We start from the raw sequence: 23,092 nt of genomic DNA, 5'->3' as shown, positions 1-23,092 counted from the left end.
TCTTTTCAAATCGAATGGTCTGTGTTCATGTCTAGCTTTCGAGGATTCTACTCTTATAAGGCACATCCTTGAGATGCATGAGTATTCTCCGGGGGTTAGATTTCACCTTCTCCTCGACTTGGTTATCTTGATGTGCCTCGTGTTAGTTGTTGATGACACCACGAAGAGTTTGACATGGAATCATGATAAAATAAACCAACTTGAGCGTAACATTAACGAAGCAAGTGTTTGAAAGTTTAGGGGGATAATGGAAAAACATTGAGTGAGTAGTAGAAAATTTTTTAGTGCCAAAGTTGTCAACCATTGAATCAAATCCCTCTCTTTATCTTAGTGGTTTCAACGTGGATGTCCAAATTAGTTGTCCCACTATGCACGAATCAATTGGGTGAGCTAGTCGGGATAGGTCAAGGGTTTCGAATTAAGTTAAAATTTTAGTTTAAGTGAATTGTAGTTATCATTCTAATAGGATTAGATTGTTCTTGAGTTCTAAAAGCATTGATGTAGATGGGTTTATTGAATAGAGGACAAAGTGGCACTTTACACTAACAACTTTAATAAAACAAATGCAAAGGAGAAAGAGATTAGAGGGCTAATGAGACATTCGTCACATGCTTAATGGTGCAAGTCATGATGATTCGAAAGTAGCCAAACAAAGTGGTATTAGAACTATATATGGTCCATGTCTTAACAACACAACTAGTTTTTAGAACCAAATCCTTTTTTTTATGCAACAAATAGTTTGTCCAAATCGCTCTCACTATGATGGAACAACTTGCGATCAGTTGGCCATCCAATCTAGCGACATCAATTTGACTCAATTGCTTTAACTATAGAAAAGTGTCTAACAAACAGGCCCCGGATTGAGCAATATCAACTTGATTGCACAATCTATCTTAGTGGATAAAGATTTTGCGCTCTAATAATTTTTTTTTTTTGCTTATTTGAAGAGTTGTTTATATTTGAAAAATTTTGGAATCTAAAGAGGAAACAACACATGGAAGAGCCCATGGGCAATGAGATTGACTTGTGAGAAAAGCCATTGGTTGAAGGTGGAATCTTGAGATGGATAAGATGCCCACCATGGCTACATCCTTAATTAACTTGAATGTTGTGTGTGGAGATGGATAAAGTATAATTTTGATGTTTTTTTAATTTTATTTTTTTGACATTGAAACAATCTCTTATAATACAAAGTAAAACTATACACAATAGCTCTGAGATCCTACATTAACAAGAGTTCTATGCACTGAACTATCCTTAGTTGCTCAAAGGTGTTTGATTAGAAGCCATTGGATGAGTTTTTTCCCCCTCGAGTGATTCATGTTGTCATGTTATTTAGTCATGGTGGCAAGGAACGTCATGTTATATGGTGATAAATAGATGGTATATGGATGAAAGCTCATGAAAAATTCACAATCAACAATGGAGGATTGCTTCGTTGATAAAGAAAAAGAGATTAGAAGTGAAGGGAGTAGAGGTGCATCCGGTCGGCCACGAAGAACCAAGGAGTTTATAAAGGATGACAAAGAACAAAGGGATGCGGAGGGCCCTAGAGGATAAGGAATCATGGATAAGGGCAAAGTGTCACTACTCAAACACTGCTTTTGTAACCACAGTTTGTGTACTTTAACAGTCGAAGCTCACAAAGTACTACAATGTTGGATTACCACTACAATTCATAGCCTAAATCATGATTTAAATTCAGCTTTAAAATATAAGTTTAACAAATGGCTGACTTAGACAAGCTGTTCATCTCTACAATCATACAACACCAAAGCCAAAAAGAATTAAAAATGAAGTCTTTAGAATGACAAAACCATGCATCTCTTCTGGATGATGATGTATGAAGACAAACTGAGACCAAAATCTGAGAGTACAAATCACAGCCAGACAATCTTCCCTTTCAAATTAGAAAGATCTTAAACTTCTATGATGATTTTCGTTAACTTGAGATTTCGCCTTCCTCTAAATCTTCAACTTCGAAGAGATCATCAACAAAACTTAGGAAATTGTTACTTGTTTCTTCATCCTCTCCACCAAACTGAGTGTCGAAGCATAGAAAATCATCGGGATTTAGTTCCCCTATTAGGTCTGAACAAGCATCTTTGACTTCTTGCTCAAAGTCGAATTTATCCTCCTCCAAACATCTGTTGGATAGTAGACCAGCCAAATGTGTGTTAGTGTCTTTGGTAATATCTTCATGCTTCTCGCTAGGAACAGGTTCTAAACTTTGGGCTACCAAGGCTGGCATATATTTATCTCCATTTGCAGATACATTGCTGCTTCTAGCAATCTGAGTAGAGTTGCAAGACTCATCAGTTTTGCAATGCATAAGATCCACGACTACTGTGTCTGAAGGCAGCTCACCTTCTTCAATTTCCTCTTCCCTAAAGGCAACACCCTTGGGGCTTGAGAGACAATCGACAGAATGTGACTTTTCATCTTTCTTTATAGATGACTTTGTCTTCTCCACTTCAAAATCATAACAATGGGAAGGAAGAAAAACATGCATCACTGGGTACTCAACAACCATGGTGTTCTGCAATTGTTGGCCAATAGGAGCCCTTACGTTCAATTGACAGTAAGGTGACTTGGTCCCCTGTCAAAATGTCAAGAAATAAGTAAATAGAGAAGATGTTACATGTAACTTAGAAATTACCACTACTGATTACAATAGAACCTTAGCATTCTTTCGAACGAAAAGCTTCAAGTCATCCAAATTTGAGCTGCGAAATGATTTCAGTTGATCACTCCATGGACTAGGTGCTAGATGTTTCTCAAGAATAGTGGACAAATTCACACGTTCATCAACCCTGGAAAGAAGCATTAAATTTCAGTTTCTAATTTACAGGTACGACAAAATGAAAGGATACGTCTCCAAGTGCAGCAATCATTCAAAATTATATGAAAAGCAATAATTTGCACACATAACAACTAGGATATGCAGTAAATCAAACCTCTTTTCATGAACAAGAACAACTACTGTGCCGAACAATTATAGTGGATATGCAGTAAATCAAACCTCTTTTCATGAACAAGAACAACTACTGTGCCGAACAATTATAGTATATGCATGTTAGAAACTTACTCATGGTCCATTAAGATAACATCTGTTGAGTGAAACCTCCACTCCACAGTCCAATATATACAATCGTTCCTACCATAACAAGAAATTCATATATTAAGGCGGTAATTCAATAAACAGCAGCGGTAGCCACTAACATACTATTCACTGAGACAAGAATTGAGAATCCAAATGCAAATAGGACAATCTAATTGAAGTTCCAAATAAGAGATAATTATTTGCACTGTAATTCAAACCTTGGGTAGTGTTTATATTTTATAGGAGAGGAAATTAAGAAAAACAAGAAGAAAAAAATCCATTGGTGGAAGTATTCAAACAACAGAAGTATAATCAAATTCAAACATGTGATTTCAACATCTAATGCCTTTCTCTTTAGATTTTCACTCCAAAATTATAAGCAAGGAAAAAGATCTACATCAGTTCAAGACTTTGCTACGATATATCAAAAGTTTCCTAAATCAAGATTGAACTGCACGTCACTTGTTTCTCGTGCAATAAGTCATGAGTGATTAACATGAAACAAAAAAACAACATAAACAAGAAACCATGCTACTGTCAATCTGACCACTACTTTTCTAAGAAAAGATTACAACTTTAAATGTATATAATCTGCCAACCTCCGGTCGTAGTGAGACTGGTTTTTCTGTCTCATAGACATGCCCTGTGGAAGAACCAAAAGACGAGTCCTCCTGCGTTTAGCAGCATTTCGGAGCATATGCAGCCTCATCGGAAGCCGAAACCTGATATTGCTGCCGAACCCAGTTATCGTACGATGAGCCGATTCCACGAGCCTCTTCGTCTCCTCTAACATGTTGTAATCTTTGCTCATCCAAAAGGCAAAAGAAGCGAGTTAGAGATCAGGGCAACGCTTTGACGAAACGCAGTGAAGAGATACTAACCAGAGAGGAGGATACTGTCGTCGAACTGCGCAAGGGGGACGAATTCGGTCTGCTTCCGCTTCCCGGTACAACTGGTGCGCTCCTTGTGGGATTTGACGCAGGGTAAGCTGCAGGTGAGGAGAGAGCAACCGGGGCAGCGGTACTTCCATGGATTTGAGCCGCACTCGTCGCAAAGAGAGGGCTTCTTCGTGCTGGATTTCGAAGGGGATTCGGACTCGGCCATGGCGGATACTGGAGAGAAGAGAGAAGAGAGAAGAGAGAAGGTTTAGGACATCGGCGATCGGCGTCCGAGTGAGGGTTTTTATTCTCGAGCAGGTGTGGATTATGGAACCCTTAATTTATTTTTTTTGGGGGAAAATTTGATTTGTACCCTATTTTTTTTTTGAAAAATACCCTCGTCTCACAAATTTTAAACGGGAATTATCTTTAAATCCCCATGCAAACTTAAATATTTGCATTCAGTTTTTGTATCAATAAAAATTTATTCTCGATACCTGACCAAACTAGTTTATTTGTTTCAATTTCCTAACTCTGGTAAAATTATTATGCTGCCCTCGTTTGGATTTAAAACGCACAACTTCTCCTTTATCTCCCAACGTCCGATGCAATACTTCGCAACTCCAAACTTCAATGACGCACTTCGCCTCCGCGACTCTAAAACTTGACGACACACTTTGCCTCCACGACTCCAAATCATAAGTTAAGTAACGCACGCCCCTGCTTTGTTCTTAAACCATCTCCATCGATGTTGAAGGCAAAAATTAGTGGGGCGGCAGAACCCGACTAAACCAACTTAAACCCTTGAATCATCGGTAAGTAAAATTTGTATACCCTAGATTTCGACTAATTTGTTATTCCTCTGTGAAAAATCGAAGCTTTAGTTCATAGGTATTTTAGTTCATGGGTGTTTTTGTTTATGGGTGCTTTCGATTTTGTGAGGTTGAGGTTCAATAAAATTAGGTTTAGGTATCTGCATTGTAATTTTATGAATGAATTTGTATTACATCTTCTTTAATCAATGAATGTGAGATATATGTAAATTTTGTAGTGATTATCAATAAATTGGGTAATGTACTCAATGTAAGTACTTTGATGCCCAAAATCTATAGAGTTGTACTTTAAGGTATGAATGGATAAATTGTTATAATTATTGGTGTTTCACATTCTGCTGACTCAAATAAAATTAGTTTTGATGATCGAATTATAATTTTATGAGTATGTTTGTGTTTTATCTTCTTCAATTGAAGAATTAAAGATATATATTAATTTTGAGTATTGATTACCAATCAACTGAATAATATACTTAATTTAAGCGTTTTTGATGTCCAAAATATTTAGGGTTTGTACTTTAGGGTATGAATGAATAAATAATTCAAATTGTTGATGTTATCCAATTTACTAGCTAATTAAAATAAAATTAGTTTTTATATTTAAATTATAATTTTATGACTGTGTTTGTATTTTATCTTCTTCGATTGAAAATTGAAAGATATATGTTACTTTTGTGTATTGATTAGCAAAAAATTGAATAATATATTCAATTTAAGCGTTTTAATGTCCATATTTTATGTGACTTGTACTTTATGATATGAATTATAAATTGTTTGTGTTTTGTGGTTGATTTGTTTGTTTAAATAGAAATGGATTCTGGTTTCTAATTGCAACATGTTTTATGAATGTGTTTATGTTTTGTCTTTTTTAATTGAATGATTGAATGAGATATATGGCTGTTATATAGTGATTATCAATAAACTGAATAATATACTCAATTTAAGCACTTTAATGCCCATATTTTCCATATATTATAGTTTTTAGTATGAATTATTAAGTAATTTATTTTTATGCAGCAATGGGAAAGAAAATCAAAGCTATAAAATTAAATAAGGTTAAGGGGAAATGTGAGAAGAAGAGCAAAAGCAGTGAACAATCTGTTGGTGCGGTTAGCACTAACGGTCTAACCCAGGTTTTGATGAATGACAAAATAGGTTAAGTTAGTTTTGTTGTTAATCTAACACTCTGACCGAGTGTGCAGGAGAAGCCCAGACAGGTCGAAGGCTGACCGGATATCTAGCATGAAGTCCAGCTAGGTCAACGGGCCGATCGGATAGCTGACACGAAGTCCAAATGGGTCAAAGGGCTGACCGGACATTTGACACGAAGTCCAGCTAGGTCGACGAACTGACCAGATAGCTGGCACGAAGTCCAGACAGGTTAAAGGGCTGACCGGGCGTCTGGTAGGTAAGTAAAGGTAAGTCACTGGAGGGGAGTGACTGTGAGGACACGTTCCCGGGAAGGGAACTTAGGCGTCGATCCAATTTAGATACATTTCGGAAATCTAAGTTGAGATCGTGACTAGATTCCGATCTCGAAAAGACGGAATCTAAGTCATACTCTTTATGTTAAAATTATAAATTGTACTAATAATTTGTTTTGCAGGATATACATTATATATTTGTCTCGGATTAACCTTGTCTTGCAGGAGAAGGAGTTTCTGGAGAAAGGTAGGTACGGGCGCTCGGAGGGGATCCGAGCGCCCGGAGGGGATCCAGGCGCCCAGAGGCAAGTTTTATCCCCTGACGCGACGTCGACACGTGGAGCTCGCTGGTTGGGTCTGCTACGTCACACCAGGGCGCCCCGAGCATTCTATAAAAAAAGGTCAAGGGTGGAGCCTCAAAACAGAACTCAGAACAAACGATCTGCTCACTTGTGCTCCTGCGACGCTGCGAAACTCCAAGAACGCGCTCTTTTCTTTTGATTTCTTCCTTGTCGGTACTGCCTTATTTTTCATTAACAACTGTACTTTCAATTGTAAAATAATTATTCGAATTGCTAGTGAATTGTCTAACGAAGCACTCGACGAGTGCGGGCTTTGGAGTAGGAGTCGACACAGGCTCCGAACCAAGTAAAAAGAATTTATGTTAGCCTTGTTTCTTTTCGCTTATATTTTCTGCTGCGCTTAACTCGTTTCGACGAAAGTTTTTAAATCGATATTCACCCCTCCCCCCTCTATCGAAATTCACGGTCCAACAAGTGGTATCAGAGCAGGTACCGCTCTGATTTGGTGCAACCACCAATCAGACAAGGGAGTAATCTATTTTAAATTTTTTTTCGACTTTCAGTTTTTCGCATAATTCCAAACTGGTATTATTATCTTTTTGAAAATTTCTTTCCGTTGTAATTAAATTTAAATTGGTGCAACACCAATTTAGTTATTTTTTTTTATTTTTTCCCGCACTACTAATCCAAGACCAAGTCTTGGAACCTCTCTTGTTTATTTTCCTGTGTGCAGATTAACATGTCGCAACTTGAGGGCTTCAGCACAGTGCGACCTCCCCTGTTCAACGGGGATGATTTCCCGTACTGGAAGAAGCGGATGGAGGTGTATCTCAAGATGGATTTCGACTAGTGGCTCAGCGTCACAAAAACCTACAAAACACCCGTTGACAACTCCAGAATTCCACTAGACCCGAAACAGTGGACTTCGGACTTGAAGAAGAAAGCGTCGACGGAAAACAAGGCGATCAACACGTTACAATGCGGATTGATAAGGGAAGAGCTGAACCGGGTTGGACCGCATCAGAACATGAAAGAGCTATGGGATAAATTGATCGAGCTACACGAAGGAACTAGCGACGCTAAGGTAACAAAAAGGGGTTTGTTGTTAAATAAAATGTTTAATATAAAAATTCAGGAAGGAGAAACAGTGAATCAGCTACACGCGAGGATCAAGGATATCCTCAACGGGCTCCACGCGATAGGCCACCAGATGGAAAACAGAGATCTAATCAGGTATGGATTAAACCCGTTTTCACGCAACAATTTATGGGCATCTATCGTAGATGCCTACAAAATTTCTAAGAATTTATCTAAACTTAAATTTGATGAATTATTTTGTGAATTAGAGTTACACGAACAAACTAATGCTAGATCCAAGAAAGGTATAACTTTGTTTGCAGGTTCCTCCAAGTAAAAGAAGAACAAGCCTGAACCTGAAGAATATTCTGACCAGAACTCCGAAGATGAAGATAACCTGGTGAACCTAGTAAGGAAGATGTTCACCAGGAAGAAAAGGAGCTTCAGCAAGAAGGATCTTCAGAAGATTAACACTCGCCCCCAGGGCGTAGCGCAGACGGTGGGCGCATGGTATTTCTGGCGTAATGGCCAGGGGTCGATTCTCAGGAACTGACGACCTAGGATTTACCCCGCCATGCGCCTATGGCCTGTGTACCTGCATGAACCTCCCTCCATATCCGTGGGGCCGGCACTAGGGGGGCCGCTAAGGTAGCGGATTTACCTTTTTTTCAGAAGATCAACACTCCAACCGAATCGAGGAACGTGACGTGCTTCGGATGCAACAAAAAGGGGCACTACAAGAATGAGTGTCCGAGATCGAAGAACGACAAAACGAAACCGACTAAAAAGAAGGCCCTCAAAGCAACGTGGGACGACTCATCTTCGGAAGAATCGGAGGACGAAGATCAGAAGAACCAAAGTTACCTCGCGTTGATGGCCCGCGAAGCAGAGTTGGAGGACGAATCGGAAGACGGGTCCGAACCCGAATCGAGCCACGAGTCCGTACTCGTTTCCGAAGATTCCGAAGAGGTATACTTTAATTTGAACAAAAAGTTTTTTAAAAATTATTTCTTGTTAAAATAATAAATTAATGAAAATTGAAAAAAAAAAAAAAATTGCTCCTTGAGAAAAATCAAAACATCAAGGAACAAATCATAAATAACAAATCAACTCAAGATCTAACACTTGAGGAGGAGAATTCATCATTAAAATTAGAAATTAACAACTTAAAAAGTATGTTAGAAAAATTTATGAAAAGTATGTTAGAAAAATAGTTTTTTTTTAAAAAAAATAGAGAAGTAATGAAATCTAAATTTTAAAAAATAGATAGAACATGTAAATTTTTTTATGTATTTTTTTTTTATGTAAAATATAAAATTTATATTAAATTTTATATTTAAGCTTGTAACCATGTGTAAAAAAAAACGAAGAATAAGATATGCGATGAAACGGGGCGTCGTTTAATATTTTTTAAAAAAATGATATTTTTATTTTTCCAATAAAATTATTACGTTTAAAAAAAATTGTAAATTTGGCAAAAATGTTTTGACTTTGGAAGGAATAATTGACATCAGAAAATGAAGTGATTTCGCTCGCCCTAAGCCCTAGCCTCCGCCGTCGACCGATTCCCGGCGAAGAAATGGAGAACGAAGATAACGATTGCGGAAACACAGGCCTTCTCTTCCTCTTCGATGGAGGAGGCGAAGGAGATACAGAACGAAATCGAGACGATGAAGTGCATGCAGACGACGAGGCTGCGGCATTAGGTTGCGAGGCGAGCGGCGAGGATGGCGAGCGTTGCTACCATCTGAGCTCCGTCCAATCTACGTTGGTCGTCCGCCAGCTCCGCTCACAGGGCCTCTCCTTCCAGCTCTGGCCCGCCGCCGCCTCTCTCGTGTCCCTCCTCGATCGCCGCCCCTCCGCTCTCCTCCTCCCCCTCGCTAATCCCTCCCCGATCCGCATCCTCGAGCTCGGATCCGGCACTGGCCTCGTCGGCATCGCCGCCGCTTCCATCCTCGGCGCCTGCGTCACCCTCACCGACCTGCCCCACGTCCTCCCCAACCTACGCTTCAACGCCGACGCCAACTCCCACGCCGTGGCTGCCCGAGGCGGTGCCCTCGACGTGCGCCAGTTGCGGTGGGGGGAGGACGAGGACGCGGCGGATTTTTTCCTCGACGGGAAGCCGGCTTTCGACGCCGTCCTGGCGTCGGACGTCGTCTACTACGAGCACCTGATCGACCCGCTGCTGCGCACCCTGCGGGCGTTGGTGAAGGGCGAGATTGCCTTCGTGATGGCTCATCTGAGGAGGTGGAAGAAGAGGGACGCCGTGTTCTTCCGCAAGGCCAGGAAGGTGTTCGACGTATTGTTGCTGCACACCGACCCGCCGCTGCATGGAAAACGAGTCGGCGTCGCCATATACCGCTTCAGTGAGAAGCCAACCATCAAAGACAACATTGCCAAATGAGCTAACATTTAGGAAGCAAAATCACAAGGTCAGATTGAAAATTCTCTTCCGAGTATTTTTTTTCCCTAGTATGTTTGTTTGGAATCGTGAATTAGTTGGAATATGTTAGAAACAAGAGAAAGAAGGCAGATTTGTGAGGATCCATGGTTTCTGAGGAAGAAAAAAAGGGTTTTTTGTTTTGATTGTCGACTACCAAATCCTTAGTTGCTAATGGTTTTTTCTACCATCAAACATTGTTGGTAGCTGATTGTTTAATTCCACCACCAAACATGGTAGCTGATTGCCCCACTTCAGCTACCTTCAACTACCAAATCTCTAAGTTGGACTAAATATTGCACTGTATCTTTCAGGCTGACACGAAAACAGTTTTAGCTGACTCTGTTATCTACTTCATAATTGTTCATTGTTTCACTTTGGACAAGGTTAATGGTATTCGTAGAATGTAAAGAACGGTTGTATCTTCAACTGGAAGATGATAATTGCAAAAGAAGCTGAATAAGATTTGGCAAAAGTGCTTCCTTTCCTCAAGAGGAGCAAGTTTGTCTTAGCATCCTTAGAAGAATTCCTAGCAAACTACTTCCTGGCTGGATCTTCTAGTATTCGTATCTAGGATGATTGGATTGAGAGTATCCCATTAAGCTCGAGGTCTGCATTTTGTATGTGCCTTCATGTGGTTTGCTTTTTATTAGCTCAACGAGGGGGAGAATACTGATGTGTTCATTGGGTCTAGATAATTGAATACGGAAGGTGGATCGGCATGGGAATCTCTCAGCTAGAAAGTCTTACAATTTTCAAGATAAGAAAGTAGACGACTGATTAGTTGCAGATTGTGACACAATCTCAAAAACTCTAGTTTTCATAAGAGTCAAGACCTTGTTGAAGCTAGCCTAGGGTAATTTTTCTACTTCAAGTAGGTGCAATAACTCAACTGTCCTTTCTGCAACAATGATTATGGTGATGCAAAAGATATCATGTTTGATTGTGTCTTTAATAAGGAATTCTGGATAATGTTAGTTTCTTTGATGAAGCGACAAACCGAAACCGTGACAACGAATTGTTAGTGTGGGCTTTTAGTAAAATATGTTTGGATGATATGGCAAATGTTGTAATGAGTAAAAATACAGGGGGCAAGAACGCTAGATAATGACAACGGTGAAGGCTGTTATGGATTAGTTAAACTAAAACGTTAAGGCTTGTTTACTTGAGGGAACCTGTTGGTCCCTTACGACCGGCAAGAGGGGATGAATTGTCCTGCACAATTTAAAACAAGAATACCTTTCTTGATCTTCATGACTTGATTAAAATAAACAAACACTTGTACAAAAATAAACTAATTACAAGAAAAGAAGAGGCACAGATATTTACTTGGTTTGCAATCAGAGGATTACTAATTCAAAATTTTGAAAGCTCACTATAAATCTCCTTCAGGCATAGAAGTCTCTTACAACATTTAAAGTACTCACATAGTAGTAGAATAAACAAGGAAATCAATTACAAGTGTTATTTTTAGCTTATGGGATCAGAGTTGTATTTATATCCCTGATTGGGGTACCTGTAGGGGTTCCAGGTGTCTAGAGGGGGATAAAATTTTATCCCCGTTGTAACGGAACGTGCCACGTCACGTTTGGATGAAGATTCGATTTCGGGCGCCATCCTGTTGACTTTTTGGGTCCAAGTCTTCTGCTTCGGTTGCGCTCGCTTGAGTTCGGCTCTTCCACTCCAATTCCACTTGCTTGGGTGATTTCGGTCATCCGGAATAGAACTCACCCGAACTCATTTTCTGACCTTCTCGAGCAACCTTCCGCTCGACTTCTTGTCCTTCGGAAACGTCGTGCGCCTCCTTCTCGTCCGCCCGCATACTCTTTCACAGCATATCATTCCTCGGACGCACCGAGCTTGTCGGCTCTCTCCTGTACTGTCCTTCTCGCTAACTACGTCTTTCACTTGACTTCCTGTGCTCCTAAGTTCCTGCACACTTAAACACACAAGTTAAATACCTACAGGACCTAACTTGACTTGGTTGATTATATTAAAACTACCTTGGGATACTAACAGAATCGAGCCCAGGTAGAGAGATAGAACGGATATTTCTACACGATCCTACAGCTTCAGCTTTGATCCTTTGTCTACCTCGACAGAAGAAGCAAGATCAAAGGTCTTCTAACATTTTCTCTCATATTTCCTTCTTTCCTCTCTACTAGACAAAATAAGAGAAAGTTTTCCCTCTCTCATATGTCGCCGCCTCCTTTACAATTCCTCTCCTCAAGTAAACATGTCCGATTCTTGAAACTAAAAAAAATAAAAAAGTATTAGCTCTTATTCTTGCTGGTGCATGTTTACTGTGTTGTGATTCTTCTTCAAAGTTCGTCGATGAAAGAGGCTCAGCACCTTAGGCTCCTCACCTATGTTTCCTAACTTTGGACAGTAAAAAAAAATGTCTAAAATGAACCAAAGATGTCGGTCTAAAGAAGAATTCAATAACATCATATTCATTTTCTTTCCTTTCATCTGTTGAATTGGTAGCATTATATTGTTCTATCTCTATATCTTATCAAAGTCATCATGTAGTCATATCGATTTACTAAATTTATTTTTAACTATTTTTTTTACACAAATCTTACTTCTTTAGCATCAGATATTTAGAATGAACAGTTCAGATGACATGTAAAGTACAGTCAAGATAACTTGAAACTACTTTATCTAATCACTTTACAGAGATGCTACTTTAGCAAATGTTGCTTTAGTTGCGTTGCTAAAAAATTGTGTCGCAGAATAGATCTGTTCACTTTCATCCCTTGTTAGAGTAACAATCAATATGTTATTGAAAGATGAACGTGAAGAACGATAATTGATGTACAATCTTAGTTAATAAGCATCGAGTAATTGTCTAGATTTGATATGGAAAAAAACTAAGTTCTGATACATGTTTAAGGTAAGTGATGGAACCAATCCATGCGAATCGAAGTGGAAGAACAAAGAAAGAAAACAAGTCACCCAGATTTGTGCTAACATAATCGGAATGGAGAACCATGGAAACAGATGGAAGAAGAGATGAATGGAATGAGAACTTGATTTGATCAAATCAAGCACTCTTATGAGGCTGTCGACTCTTTCTCCTCCTCTTCCTCGGTTCATCCTTCTTGGCAGCAGCTGAGGAAGAAACCTCTACTTTCTTCTGCTCTTGTTCTTCTTCTTTCTGTTTCGGTTTCCTTTTCTTCCTCCTCTTATTGGATTCTTCTGCACTTTCTTCTTCTTCTTCTTCCTCTTCTTCCTTGTCATCACACTCTTCCTTCACCACTTCTTCATCATCTTCTCCTGTAATTGCTTTGCGAGGTCTGCCTCTTTTTCGAGATGACTCCTCTCCCGCAATTGCCTTCTTACCCTTCTTCTTGCCCATGCCAGCAATTCAAGAATTCAGAATCCAATCTTTCTTTCTCAATCTTCTTCACAAATCAAACATATACCTGAAATCAAATCAAGTGTCTAAAACCCAAAAACAACAACAACAAATCAATGACGAGATCTTCAAACCTTCAGACCGTTTTCTTCTTTCTCTAGCTCACAACTTTACATCAACCACAACATTGCTTTATACAAAAAGAGACCATGGCGAGGCAAATGTGGTCAAATAATGAAAAAAAAGGTAGACTTAAAAAGACAGTGGGGTCTCTCCATGTATTATTTGTACAAACAGTAGAGATTGCTGAGGTTGCAGAGTGAAGTGGCATGGCAGAGGTTGCCAGTTCAAAGGTGGTGTGTGTTGTTGATGAAGGTTGAAACAGAAGAGGGCAAGTTTTTATTGTGCCAAAGGCAGAGGGGCTCACCCTCAGGAACCATAGAAGATGGACCACAGCACATCACAGTTGACGCGAGAAAAAATTAGGACGAAGAGTGTACAATAATAATAATCAAGTTTTATCTCATTAAATGAGGTCGAGTATATAGATCCTTTCTATTTGATTTTATTTATTATTATATCATTATTTATATTTAAATAAATTTTATTTTATTTTATTGTTACTAATTCATTTGTACTAGAAGAAAAATTTAGGATGGAGAGTCTAGTCACAAGGAAATCTAGTTCACTCATGAACAAACAACCCAAATTAAATTATAATCGGATCATGCGGCTTTTAAGCAAGCATTCATGTGATTTTGCGTAAAGGGCTTCTTCAAGCAAGTTTAAAATCTCATGAAACTCCTATTCATTGTAGTGAACAATTGAGATTAAATTATAGACCTTTGCGAGAAAACCTCCTTGGACTAGTTTTGTCGACAAATTATCTTGTTAGTACTCGCGAATAGGAGCCATTGACAATGACCTTATTCAAAATATAACACATGGGGGGAAGAACAAGTGGTCGACTCATAATTAACTTACACCACTCATTCTATAAATATTTCTCGCACAAAGTTGAAAAGGACTTGGACTCCCTTTATGTATTCTTCTACTTATTTGTATTTGAAGGCTATACGACCAACTCGTGTGGCACTTCGACAATCATTCTCTAATGAATTCTACATCCACATCCCCCTTTTTGTTTGGTGATTGGATTAGAACCATTAACAATGACCCAACAAAGCTATAACACCCTGCGGGATGCTTCGCGATCGTTTGTTCGGACTTTTCTTTCCGATTCGACCTAGATTTGTTTTCCCTTTTTTGGGTGGTTAGTAGAAGGATGAGTAAATGGAGTTGATTAAAGAAGAAATGAGTTGGTGGATAAGCTTTGTATCTCTTTGGCTTCATTTGTACTCCACAAGGATTGATGGAAGAGGGGAAAGTGTGACAATAATGAATAGAACATGCAATGCACGTCAAGGCCTAGATTTTATGGGAGGCATGAGATGATGTGGTCAAAGATTTTTGTTGGATTTTTGCGCCGTCCATTTCCTCCCCCCCACTTGCTCTCATTTTGTCTCCTTACTACTTGTCCTCTTCACCATCAACTCCTATAGCAACTAGGGTTTGATCTTTGATCGGATCGGTCATTCAATAACCTAGTCGTCAACCTATTGAATCAAATTTAGGGTTTAATATAAGGGAGATTGAAAGTAGGCACCAACCAATCCAATTGGATAACCAAGATGAGGGACCCAAGGTGGCCCTAATGATCAACCTATTGAATCAGATCAATGTTAGACCCTAGGAAGGTCAAATCAAAGTCAAGGGACCCTAGGTCAGATCAAAATCGGATCCTAGGGGGGATTGAAGGTGGCCACCCCACCTTTAATGGATCCAAGTTGAGAGACCTTGAGTCGAACTCTAGAGATCGACCCATCAAATCATTTCCAAAGTCGGATCCAAGGGGAATTGAAGATAGTTCCACCTCTAATTTAGACATCAATACATCAAATTGAATCGGACTAGACGACTCAAGGTTGGACCCTAGTGATCAACCTATTGAATTAGATTCAACGTCGAACCTAAGGGGGATAAATGTGATCCCACCTCTAATTTAGACGCCAACACATTACATTTACATTGGATGAGAGGCTGAAAAAGAAGGATTTGAAGATGATGCATCTCTTACTTTGAGCTATTTATTTCAAAATTATTTTAACATTATCAAAATTACTCATAATTTTGATCGTAATAATATTAAATAAGTGGCAAAAAGAATAATTTGAGAAAAAATTAAGATGGCCCACTCTTAATATTTTATTTTAATGATAATAAAAATAAGAGATGTGCTTTTTAAAATTTTTGTTCATTTATTTTCCCAATTTGAAACTTTTATTTTAAATTCTTTCCTGGTTCGGTCAAACCATGATCAATGCGTGGGCCGGTTCATCTACCGGCCCGGCTTAAAAGTACGCGGCCTAAATTATGGACACTTCGCTGGGCCGATGAGGCGACGTTCCTTTCTCGTCGTGAAGAATAAATAAATCAGAAAAACGCGATTTTTGTCGTCGATCTCTATCCACAACGCGAAGCCGACGTCGGCGAATCCGCCAACTCCTCGTCCTCGATTTGCCTCCACCGGTAGCCGTCGCTTTCCCTGCTCTTCCTCCATCCACTTGGAAGAAAAAATTGTGGCCTTGCAGCCCCAATCGATTGCTTGGTCGGTCTGTTCAAAACCACGCGTGGATGATCCTCGAGCCCGTGATTGGAGAAGCAATTGGGACTCAGGCGGAGAGATTGGTCGCCTTGCTGGTAACCTCGATTTCGTCTACCTTTTCCCCCTTTTTTTTTCTTGATTTGTTGAGAAAACTTTTTGATTGCGTGCAAATCACAAATTATTAGTTTTCCGTCTCCTCCTCTTTTTCTATTTCGATTTTGTTACCTTTCTTTTGTAATTTAACGAAGATTTGCAATTTTATTGGTGATGTATTGTCTTTTGCTTTTGGTCCATTCGGGGAATAACAGTGTTGAGATCAGCGCATCTTCCCAGATGGATGAGAAATAAGATGCCCTCGATCTTGCTTTGCCTTTTTGGGCATGATTATTTGATTTCTACTCCCGATTCTCTTCTGTTTTGATTATTCGAGTATGTGTTTAATTAAGAGATCATTTGAAAAACACACACACATATATATAGTTTTTAGTTGTTTTTTCTAATACTGAATGTTCTCTATTGTTAATTTAATGCCTTTTGATTTAGATATTTGATTGCTCGAGGTTGTTGTTTAAATCTGCAGTTTTATCAATTATTTCTACTGCTTGAATAATCAGATGAAGCAGCATCAAATCTACTGAGTTCATCTTCCTATCGATGACAAAAATGTGGCGATTAATTGGAAATACAAGAATAATATAGGGGGGAAAAGCTCACTTTCGACATGGGTTCTGCCCACAAGTTGCCCAAGTTCCATAGGAATGAGGATAATAGGAACATCATCATCCACCCTCTTTACCTTCCCAAGTCATCACCTTGGCTTGATTTGAAAGTCTTCTATGTGAGATTGAGCAATTTCGAGGTTGATGAATCGACACCTGAGCATCTCACTATCAAGCACACCTCCTTGACTCCAGATACCATTTTGGAAGTTAATGGAAGAAGAAGTGGTATTTATTCAGACTCTGTTTCCTGCTTGCTTAGAAGAGATAGGATGGATAAGAAGTCAGAAGAAGCTACTTTTGTTGGGACAGATTGCATAAGGATGACTGGAAGTGTTAGGTTTGATGTTTGGGAAGGAGATGATATGTTGCTCAGTGGAGTGTTGGAGCTAGGAGATAGTAATGGTTTCAGTGCTGAAGCGAAGAAAAATAAAAGCAAGTGGGGCATCAAATGCCAGATTGTTTCTTCAGCTGCCTTTCGCTTTTTGGATAAGACTAAGAGTTCAGGATCTTCTGCAGTTGCACCTCTAATTGAGGTTTATGTTGCTGCGTGTTCATCAGGGTCTCCCATTATCTTGACTAAGACTATGAAACTTTCTGGCAGAACCAAACTCCGAAATAAGCTAATGCGAAATTCAATCCCTGATGACAGCTCCACGGATGCAAAGAAAGATTTACCATTCAAAGATGTCTCACAGGTAATGTAAACAATAGTCCACAAATGAAGTCCAACAAATTTATCATCCTTTCCATGATACTAACTGCGTTATCACTGTCTTTTTTTACTTTGCATAATGCAGCATGGTTTTTTTCTGTTTGATTAACAGAGGGTGTTCTATGTTGTATTTTTCTTGGTGGTCTTTTGTTAACTATTCAGTGAGACAAATATAAATGTTACTACTTTAAGAACATTGAAATACTAGTTTGTGTTAATTTCACTAGAACGCTATGTTCTTTCTTAAATTAGATTCAACAAGTAACTAATTATGTTATGGAGAGTTGATAGAACATATTGATAGGACTTCATCAATATGTATTGACATACTATGCCATTCTCACATGATTATGGCAGGGATCTTATTCTCGAATCAGAGGATGCCCAATAAGCTGTTAACATTGATTTTATTGAATTAGAATGATATATATGTTGGCTCTGCTTCCATATAAGTCATTTTAGCAGTTCTTGGAGTCTATGTGCTTGTTTTGTCTTAGCTTATTGGGAATATGATTTATCCTCGTCATCAAATCATGTTTGCGCTAACATTTAGGACCGGCTAAATGTTTCTTATCCTTTCATGTGCTGAGGTGCTGAACTGCATCACTCTCTTTGACATTTAACTTGTAACAGGGTTTAGGATACGGAGACAGCAGGTCTGAGAATAACACAGACATGGACTATGATAATTTGCAACCTAGTGCAGATTACGTGGACGAGGATGGCGAACTCTCATGGTTTCACGAAGGCGTCAAGGTTGGAGTTGGGATCAGTGTTGGTGTTTGTATCGGTATCGGAATCGGTGCCGGTTTACTTTTTCGCACATACCGAGCTACCAGTCGAAGCTTCAAAAGGCGGTTTTTTTGAAAACGAATAATTGACACAACCTTTGCAGCATCTAGTACCTTGCATATCTTCCTTCAAACTTTGGATGTGATACAAGTAAGGCACAAGTTTAGGGCAGTAACCCTGAGATGCATTCCCCATGCTGAAGAAAAATTTTTGCTGCTGCCACTTTTCAGTCGATAGTTTCAGGGCATAGAGGAGTTTCACTTTAGGGCAGAGTTTTAGCTTCTGACTATTTTTCAGAAACTTGAATTATGTAATATGGTGAATAATCTTTCATTTTGACAGATTTGTGCAAAACTAGTTTGGTAAAGTTTTTGCTGTATCCTAGAACTCATAAAGTAATTTTTTGCAAGCCTTTCTTGTTCTTCATCTTTCTCATCATTTTCTAAAAGTTATGAATGGTAAATTTGGAAATCGGATCTGGTTCCTTGCTTCTCCTCCTCCTTCATCTTACACATCATACTTTTTTCTGTCAGGTATGATTGGTAGATCTTGACGATTCTTTATCCATTTTAGTAGAGCTCTCAGCTTTCTTCCTTAAAGCAGCGAAAGAGCTTTCAGCTTTCTTCGCCATGGCTTCCAGGATTTCCCTATGCCTCATGATCGCTGCTGCTCTCTTTCTCGCCCTCCCTTTAGCCAGTGAGTTCTCTGTCTTTTCGATCGAAAGCTGTGAGTTGTTTGTTTTTTAGGCAAAAAGTTGATATCTTTGAGCTGATGTTGTGCAATTTCAAGTTTTTTTAATTTTCAAAATCGCGCTTTTTTTGTTAGTTTCTTCCGGTGATTGCACAGTTGCAGGCAGTAAAAAGCGGGTTTTGATCGGGATTTCGAGTAGTTTGTGATGATTTTGAGTTGGAGAGATTGAATGTGGAGAAGAAAGTTTGATTTCTGATGCAAATTTGATGGATTAATGGTGGAATTGTAGAGTCGCAGTCGTTTATCGGAGTTAACTACGGCGAGGTGGCAGACAATCTCCCGCCACCGGCGGCGACGGCGCAGCTCCTCCAGTCGACAACCATCTCCAAGGTCCGCCTCTACGGCGCGAACCCTAATATTCTCCGCGCGCTCGCCTGCACTGGCATCTCCGTCGTCATCGGCGCCTCAAATGGCGACATCCCCGCCCTGGCCTCCGACCCAATGGCCGCCGCCAACTGGGTCTCCGCCAACGTCCTCCCCTTCCACCCTGCCACCTCCATCTCCCTCGTCGCTATCGGAAACGAGGCCTTCAGCTCCGGCGACTCAGCGCTCGCGACTCAGCTCCTCCCGGCGATGCAGAACCTCCGCACCGCCCTCGTCGCCGCCTCCCCCTCCACCGCCGGCATCAAGGTTTCAACCGTCAACATCATGTCGGTACTCGCCAGCTCCGAGCCTCCTTCCTCCGGCGCCTTTCACGCCGACGTCCTCCCCGCGCTTAAGGGCGTCCTCGCCTTCTTAGATGATACGGCGAGCCCCTTCATGATCAATCCTTACCCTTACTTCGCGTACCAGAGCGACCCGCGGCCGGAGACGCTCGCCTTCTGCCTCTTCCAGCCCAACGCCGGGCGGCACGACTCCGGATCGGGGGCGACATACATGAACATGTTCGACGCGCAGGTGGACGCGGTGAGGGCGGCAATCGCAGCGGCGGGATTCCCGGGGGTGGAGATCTTGGTGGCGGAGACTGGTTGGCCATACAAGGGAGACACAGGGGAAGAGGGGGCGACGGTGGAGAACGCTCAGGCGTACAATGGCGGCCTGGTGGCGCACCTGCGTTCCCTCGCCGGAACGCCAGCGGCACCGGGGAAGTCAGTGGACACCTACATCTTCGCGCTCTACGACGAGGATCTCAAGCCCGGGCCGACCTCCGAGCGCTCTTTCGGCCTCTACCGCCCCGACCTCACGCCCACCTACGACGTAGGCCTCGCCAAGTCTTCCGCCGCCCCCAGCGCCCCTGCTTCCCAGGTAAGGAAAAAATCGAAAATTTTATCGCGTAATTTTGGGCAAGATTGAACTTTGACGGCATATGACGGTGATGGGATGCAGGGAAACTCGTCGACGACGGCGCCGTCGCCGAAGAGGTCGGAAGGGAAGAGGTGGTGCGTGCCGAAACAGGGGGCGACGGAGGCGGAGCTGCAGGCGAGCCTGGATTATGCTTGTGGGCAGCCAGCGGTGGATTGCGGTCCGATCCAGGAAGGAGGGGCGTGCGAAGATCCGAACACCGTCCGATCGCACGCAGCGTACGCGATGAACGAGTTCTACCAGGTCTCCGCCCGCAACGCCGGGGACTGCGACTTCAGCGGCTCCGCCGTCCTCACCACCGACAACCCGAGTACGTGGATCCGATCCTCATAATTTGGCCTTTTTGTCTTTAAATATTACTAAATAAAATTAGGAAATTTTCAATTCACCCTTCTGATTTTATTTTGATGCCTTACAATTCTAAAATATTCACGTTACCCTTGTATAATTAAAATTTATTTATTGCAATATTTTCTTATTTTGTATTTGGAAATAGGTTACTCCAAGTGTGTGTACAATGGAGGCCAATGAGAAGAAGGTGATAAAGAAGAGGAAGGCAAAAACTAGGAGGAATAAGTTTTTTTTTTTTGGTTTTTGGTTTAAGTTTATGGAAGAATAGGAATAAAGAGATGATTTTAAGAGTAAGATATTAGTTACATGGTGTTTGTTAATTATTATTGGGTGTTTGTGTAACTTGTTCTCTTGAGACCTTCAAATAGAATAGAACATAACATTTATTATCAAATCCCCTTTAAATTATTAATGCAATCTTTTCTCACAATAAAACTAAGTTAATTTTTTAGTTTAGAATTTCTTAGGTTTGATAAAAATGATTTAGAATTAGGGGGAAAAAGTTGGGTTAAAATTTAGAATTTTAATTTAATTATTTTAGTATTCTAATTTTAAAAAAAAAAATCAGTCTATTAAAAAATTTTATCCAATTAAATCGAATGAATTGAATAAATTGAAATAAAAAATTAAACTGTTGAATTTTTAAAAATTTAATTTTGATTTCGGTTATCTCTCGTAATTTTATCATTGTTAAAAAAATTTAATTAATTTAATTTTTGACTATATTATCAGTTTGTTTAATTTTTATTAAAAAATTTATTCAATTTTAATTAATTCGATTCGTTTAATTTTAACTAAACTCTCAATCATATTTAAAATATGTATTTATTTATCATATTAACTGTAACTATACAAAATGATTATTGATCTCTTGGAGGTCGATAAAAGGGAAAGAGTGAATTGTCCTGCATAAATAGATTCATCCTTTCTCGACTTATAACTTAATTAAGAACACTTATAATAAAAGTTAATAGACTAATTAAACATACAAAGACACAAGGAGAAATACTTGGTTTACAATCAGAAGATTACTAATCCAAGAAGAATGAAGCGCACTTTATGAAGATATCTTTCGGGCAGAGTAGCTTCTTACAACGTTAAAAGCTCACAATTAATAATAGAACAAAAAGAAAGGAATTACAAGTTGTTATCTGAAATACTAAAATCAGGGTTATATTTATAACTCTGTTCCGGGTGCCTGGAAGGGTTCCGGGTACCAGGAGTGGGATAGAATTTTATCCCCGACACGGCGGTCAACATACATGTCGATCGTGATAAAAGTTGAGTTCCGAGTGCCCGAAAGGGTTTCGAGCGCCCGAAGTCCGGGCACCCGGAATGGATCCGGGTGCACGGACCACCAAAGTCAACATGGTTGATGTTTTTCGGTCCAAACCCTCTGCTCCGATTTTGCTTGGTTCGGTCCGAGTCTTCTGCTCGGGCTTCGCTCACTTGGATGATTTCGACCACTAGAATAGGGCTCACCTGAACCCAATTTCCGACCTTCTCCTCGAGTAGGCTTCCGCTCCGGCTTCTCGTCCCTCGAACGTCGCGTACATTTTTCTCGTCCACCGGTGTACTCTTTCGCGGCATCTCGTCCCTCGGATATACCGAGCCCGTCGGCTCTCTCCCGTGTCGTCCTTCTCGCTAGCCGCGTTTTCCGCTTAACTTCCTGTACTCTTAAGCTCCTACACACTTAGACACATGGATCAAATCAAAACAGAACCTAACCTAACTTGGTTGATCACATAAAAAATAACCTTTGGGTTCCAACAATCTCCCCCTTTTTTGATGCGAGCAACCCAAGTTAAGTTAGGGTAAAATAATCATAAAGTAAAGATAATAAAATTACGATACCAAGTAAAGTTGCAATTATGTAATAATAAAAAATAAAAAAAATCATAATTTAAATTTGAACTACCTTCCCTCTAGACTTAATCTTCCCTTCTCTTCTCCCCCTTTGATCGCATAAAAAAAACTGAGCTACCAAATAAAATCTAAGGGTAAACAAAATAAATTTTAAATGAAACTTGTAATTAAAAAAATTTCTAAGTGAAATTTGCAAGTCAAGTAAATATATTTTAATAAATATTAAACCATTGACAAAAATTGAAAGCATTTAAATATTTCATACTTATTAGTTTGTCAATTAAATATTCAATTTAGAAATTGACTTCCAGACTGTGGCAAGACACTTGGCTTTCTTGGTTATTGGATCATCAACCACTTCTAGACAAAGTCTTTTAATGAATTCAAATATTTAATCTTTTATCTGAAAGCCCTAAGTATAATTTCACTTTTAATTTATACAAGTTTTTGGAACCCAATATAGGTTCCTTCCTACAGGGTTAATCAGGTATTTTCTAGGGATATAAGATTTTAC

The 23,092-nt window shown here is 39.8% G+C and overlaps 5 protein-coding genes across 6 annotated transcripts; 3 read left to right on the top strand and 2 right to left on the bottom strand.

Moving 5' to 3' along the window:
• Window positions 1-1,679: 1,679 nt before the first annotated feature.
• Window positions 1,680-4,302, bottom strand: LOC122047939 (box C/D snoRNA protein 1-like). Its single transcript, XM_042609475.1, has 5 exons — window positions 3,985-4,302; window positions 3,703-3,904; window positions 3,089-3,157; window positions 2,681-2,813; window positions 1,680-2,599 (listed from the first exon to the last, which is right to left on the bottom strand). The coding sequence occupies exons 1-5, from the start codon at window positions 4,205-4,207 to the stop codon at window positions 1,943-1,945; spliced, it is 1,284 nt and encodes a 427-aa protein (XP_042465409.1). The 5' UTR covers window positions 4,208-4,302; the 3' UTR covers window positions 1,680-1,942.
• A 4,802-nt stretch (window positions 4,303-9,104) lies between these two features.
• On the top strand, window positions 9,105-10,247 carry LOC122049680 (protein N-lysine methyltransferase METTL21A-like). Its single transcript, XM_042611041.1, has one exon. It carries the CDS (start codon window positions 9,197-9,199, stop codon window positions 10,019-10,021), a length of 825 nt encoding a protein of 274 aa, XP_042466975.1. The 5' UTR covers window positions 9,105-9,196; the 3' UTR covers window positions 10,022-10,247.
• Window positions 10,248-12,860: 2,613 nt separating this feature from the next.
• LOC122049679 (splicing regulatory glutamine/lysine-rich protein 1-like) lies at window positions 12,861-13,546 on the bottom strand. The gene has a single exon (XM_042611040.1). It carries the CDS (start codon window positions 13,416-13,418, stop codon window positions 13,104-13,106), a length of 315 nt encoding a protein of 104 aa, XP_042466974.1. The 5' UTR covers window positions 13,419-13,546; the 3' UTR covers window positions 12,861-13,103.
• Window positions 13,547-15,888: 2,342 nt separating this feature from the next.
• LOC122047938 (uncharacterized protein At1g01500-like) lies at window positions 15,889-18,735 on the top strand. Of its 2 annotated transcripts, none has more exons than XM_042609474.1 (3): window positions 15,889-16,178; window positions 16,664-17,500; window positions 18,151-18,735. In XM_042609474.1, exons 2-3 carry the CDS (start codon window positions 16,805-16,807, stop codon window positions 18,382-18,384), a joined length of 930 nt encoding a protein of 309 aa, XP_042465408.1. In that variant the 5' UTR covers window positions 15,889-16,178; window positions 16,664-16,804; the 3' UTR covers window positions 18,385-18,735. The 2 variants fall into 2 exon arrangements, with proteins under 2 accessions (XP_042465408.1, XP_042465407.1); XM_042609473.1 differs by having other exon boundaries at window positions 15,890-16,178; window positions 16,698-17,500.
• A 134-nt stretch (window positions 18,736-18,869) lies between these two features.
• On the top strand, window positions 18,870-20,972 carry LOC122047935 (glucan endo-1,3-beta-glucosidase 7-like). The gene is made up of 4 exons (XM_042609472.1): window positions 18,870-19,005; window positions 19,289-20,304; window positions 20,386-20,671; window positions 20,858-20,972. The coding sequence occupies exons 1-4, from the start codon at window positions 18,939-18,941 to the stop codon at window positions 20,890-20,892; spliced, it is 1,404 nt and encodes a 467-aa protein (XP_042465406.1). The 5' UTR covers window positions 18,870-18,938; the 3' UTR covers window positions 20,893-20,972.
• The last annotated feature ends 2,120 nt before the right edge of the window (window positions 20,973-23,092 follow it).

This window comes from Zingiber officinale, chromosome 2B (assembly GCF_018446385.1).
Source record: "Zingiber officinale cultivar Zhangliang chromosome 2B, Zo_v1.1, whole genome shotgun sequence".
NCBI lineage: Eukaryota > Viridiplantae > Streptophyta > Magnoliopsida > Zingiberales > Zingiberaceae > Zingiber > Zingiber officinale.
The sequence above is the reverse complement of the archived record's forward strand: the minus strand, read 5'-3'. Positions and strand labels throughout refer to the sequence as shown.

Coding starts and splice junctions, on each gene's coding strand:
- LOC122047935 (XM_042609472.1), top strand. CDS start 18,939: ATGGCTTCCAGGATTTCCCTATGCCTCATGATCGCTGCTGCTCTCTTT. Junction 19,006..19,288: donor TCTCGCCCTCCCTTTAGCCA/GTGAGTTCTCTG, acceptor GTGGAATTGTAG/AGTCGCAGTCGTTTATCGGA. Junction 20,672..20,857: donor CCTCACCACCGACAACCCGA/GTACGTGGATCC, acceptor ATTTGGAAATAG/GTTACTCCAAGTGTGTGTAC.
- LOC122047939 (XM_042609475.1), bottom strand. CDS start 4,207: ATGGCCGAGTCCGAATCCCCTTCGAAATCCAGCACGAAGAAGCCCTCT. Junction 3,905..3,984: donor CGACAGTATCCTCCTCTCTG/GTTAGTATCTCT, acceptor GGATGAGCAAAG/ATTACAACATGTTAGAGGAG. Junction 2,814..3,088: donor GTTATCTTAATGGACCATGA/GTAAGTTTCTAA, acceptor GCTTCTTTCCAG/GGTTGATGAACGTGTGAATT.
- LOC122047938 (XM_042609474.1), top strand. CDS start 16,805: ATGGGTTCTGCCCACAAGTTGCCCAAGTTCCATAGGAATGAGGATAAT. Junction 17,501..18,150: donor CATTCAAAGATGTCTCACAG/GTAATGTAAACA, acceptor AACTTGTAACAG/GGTTTAGGATACGGAGACAG.
- LOC122049679 (XM_042611040.1), bottom strand. CDS start 13,418: ATGGGCAAGAAGAAGGGTAAGAAGGCAATTGCGGGAGAGGAGTCATCT.
- LOC122049680 (XM_042611041.1), top strand. CDS start 9,197: ATGGAGAACGAAGATAACGATTGCGGAAACACAGGCCTTCTCTTCCTC.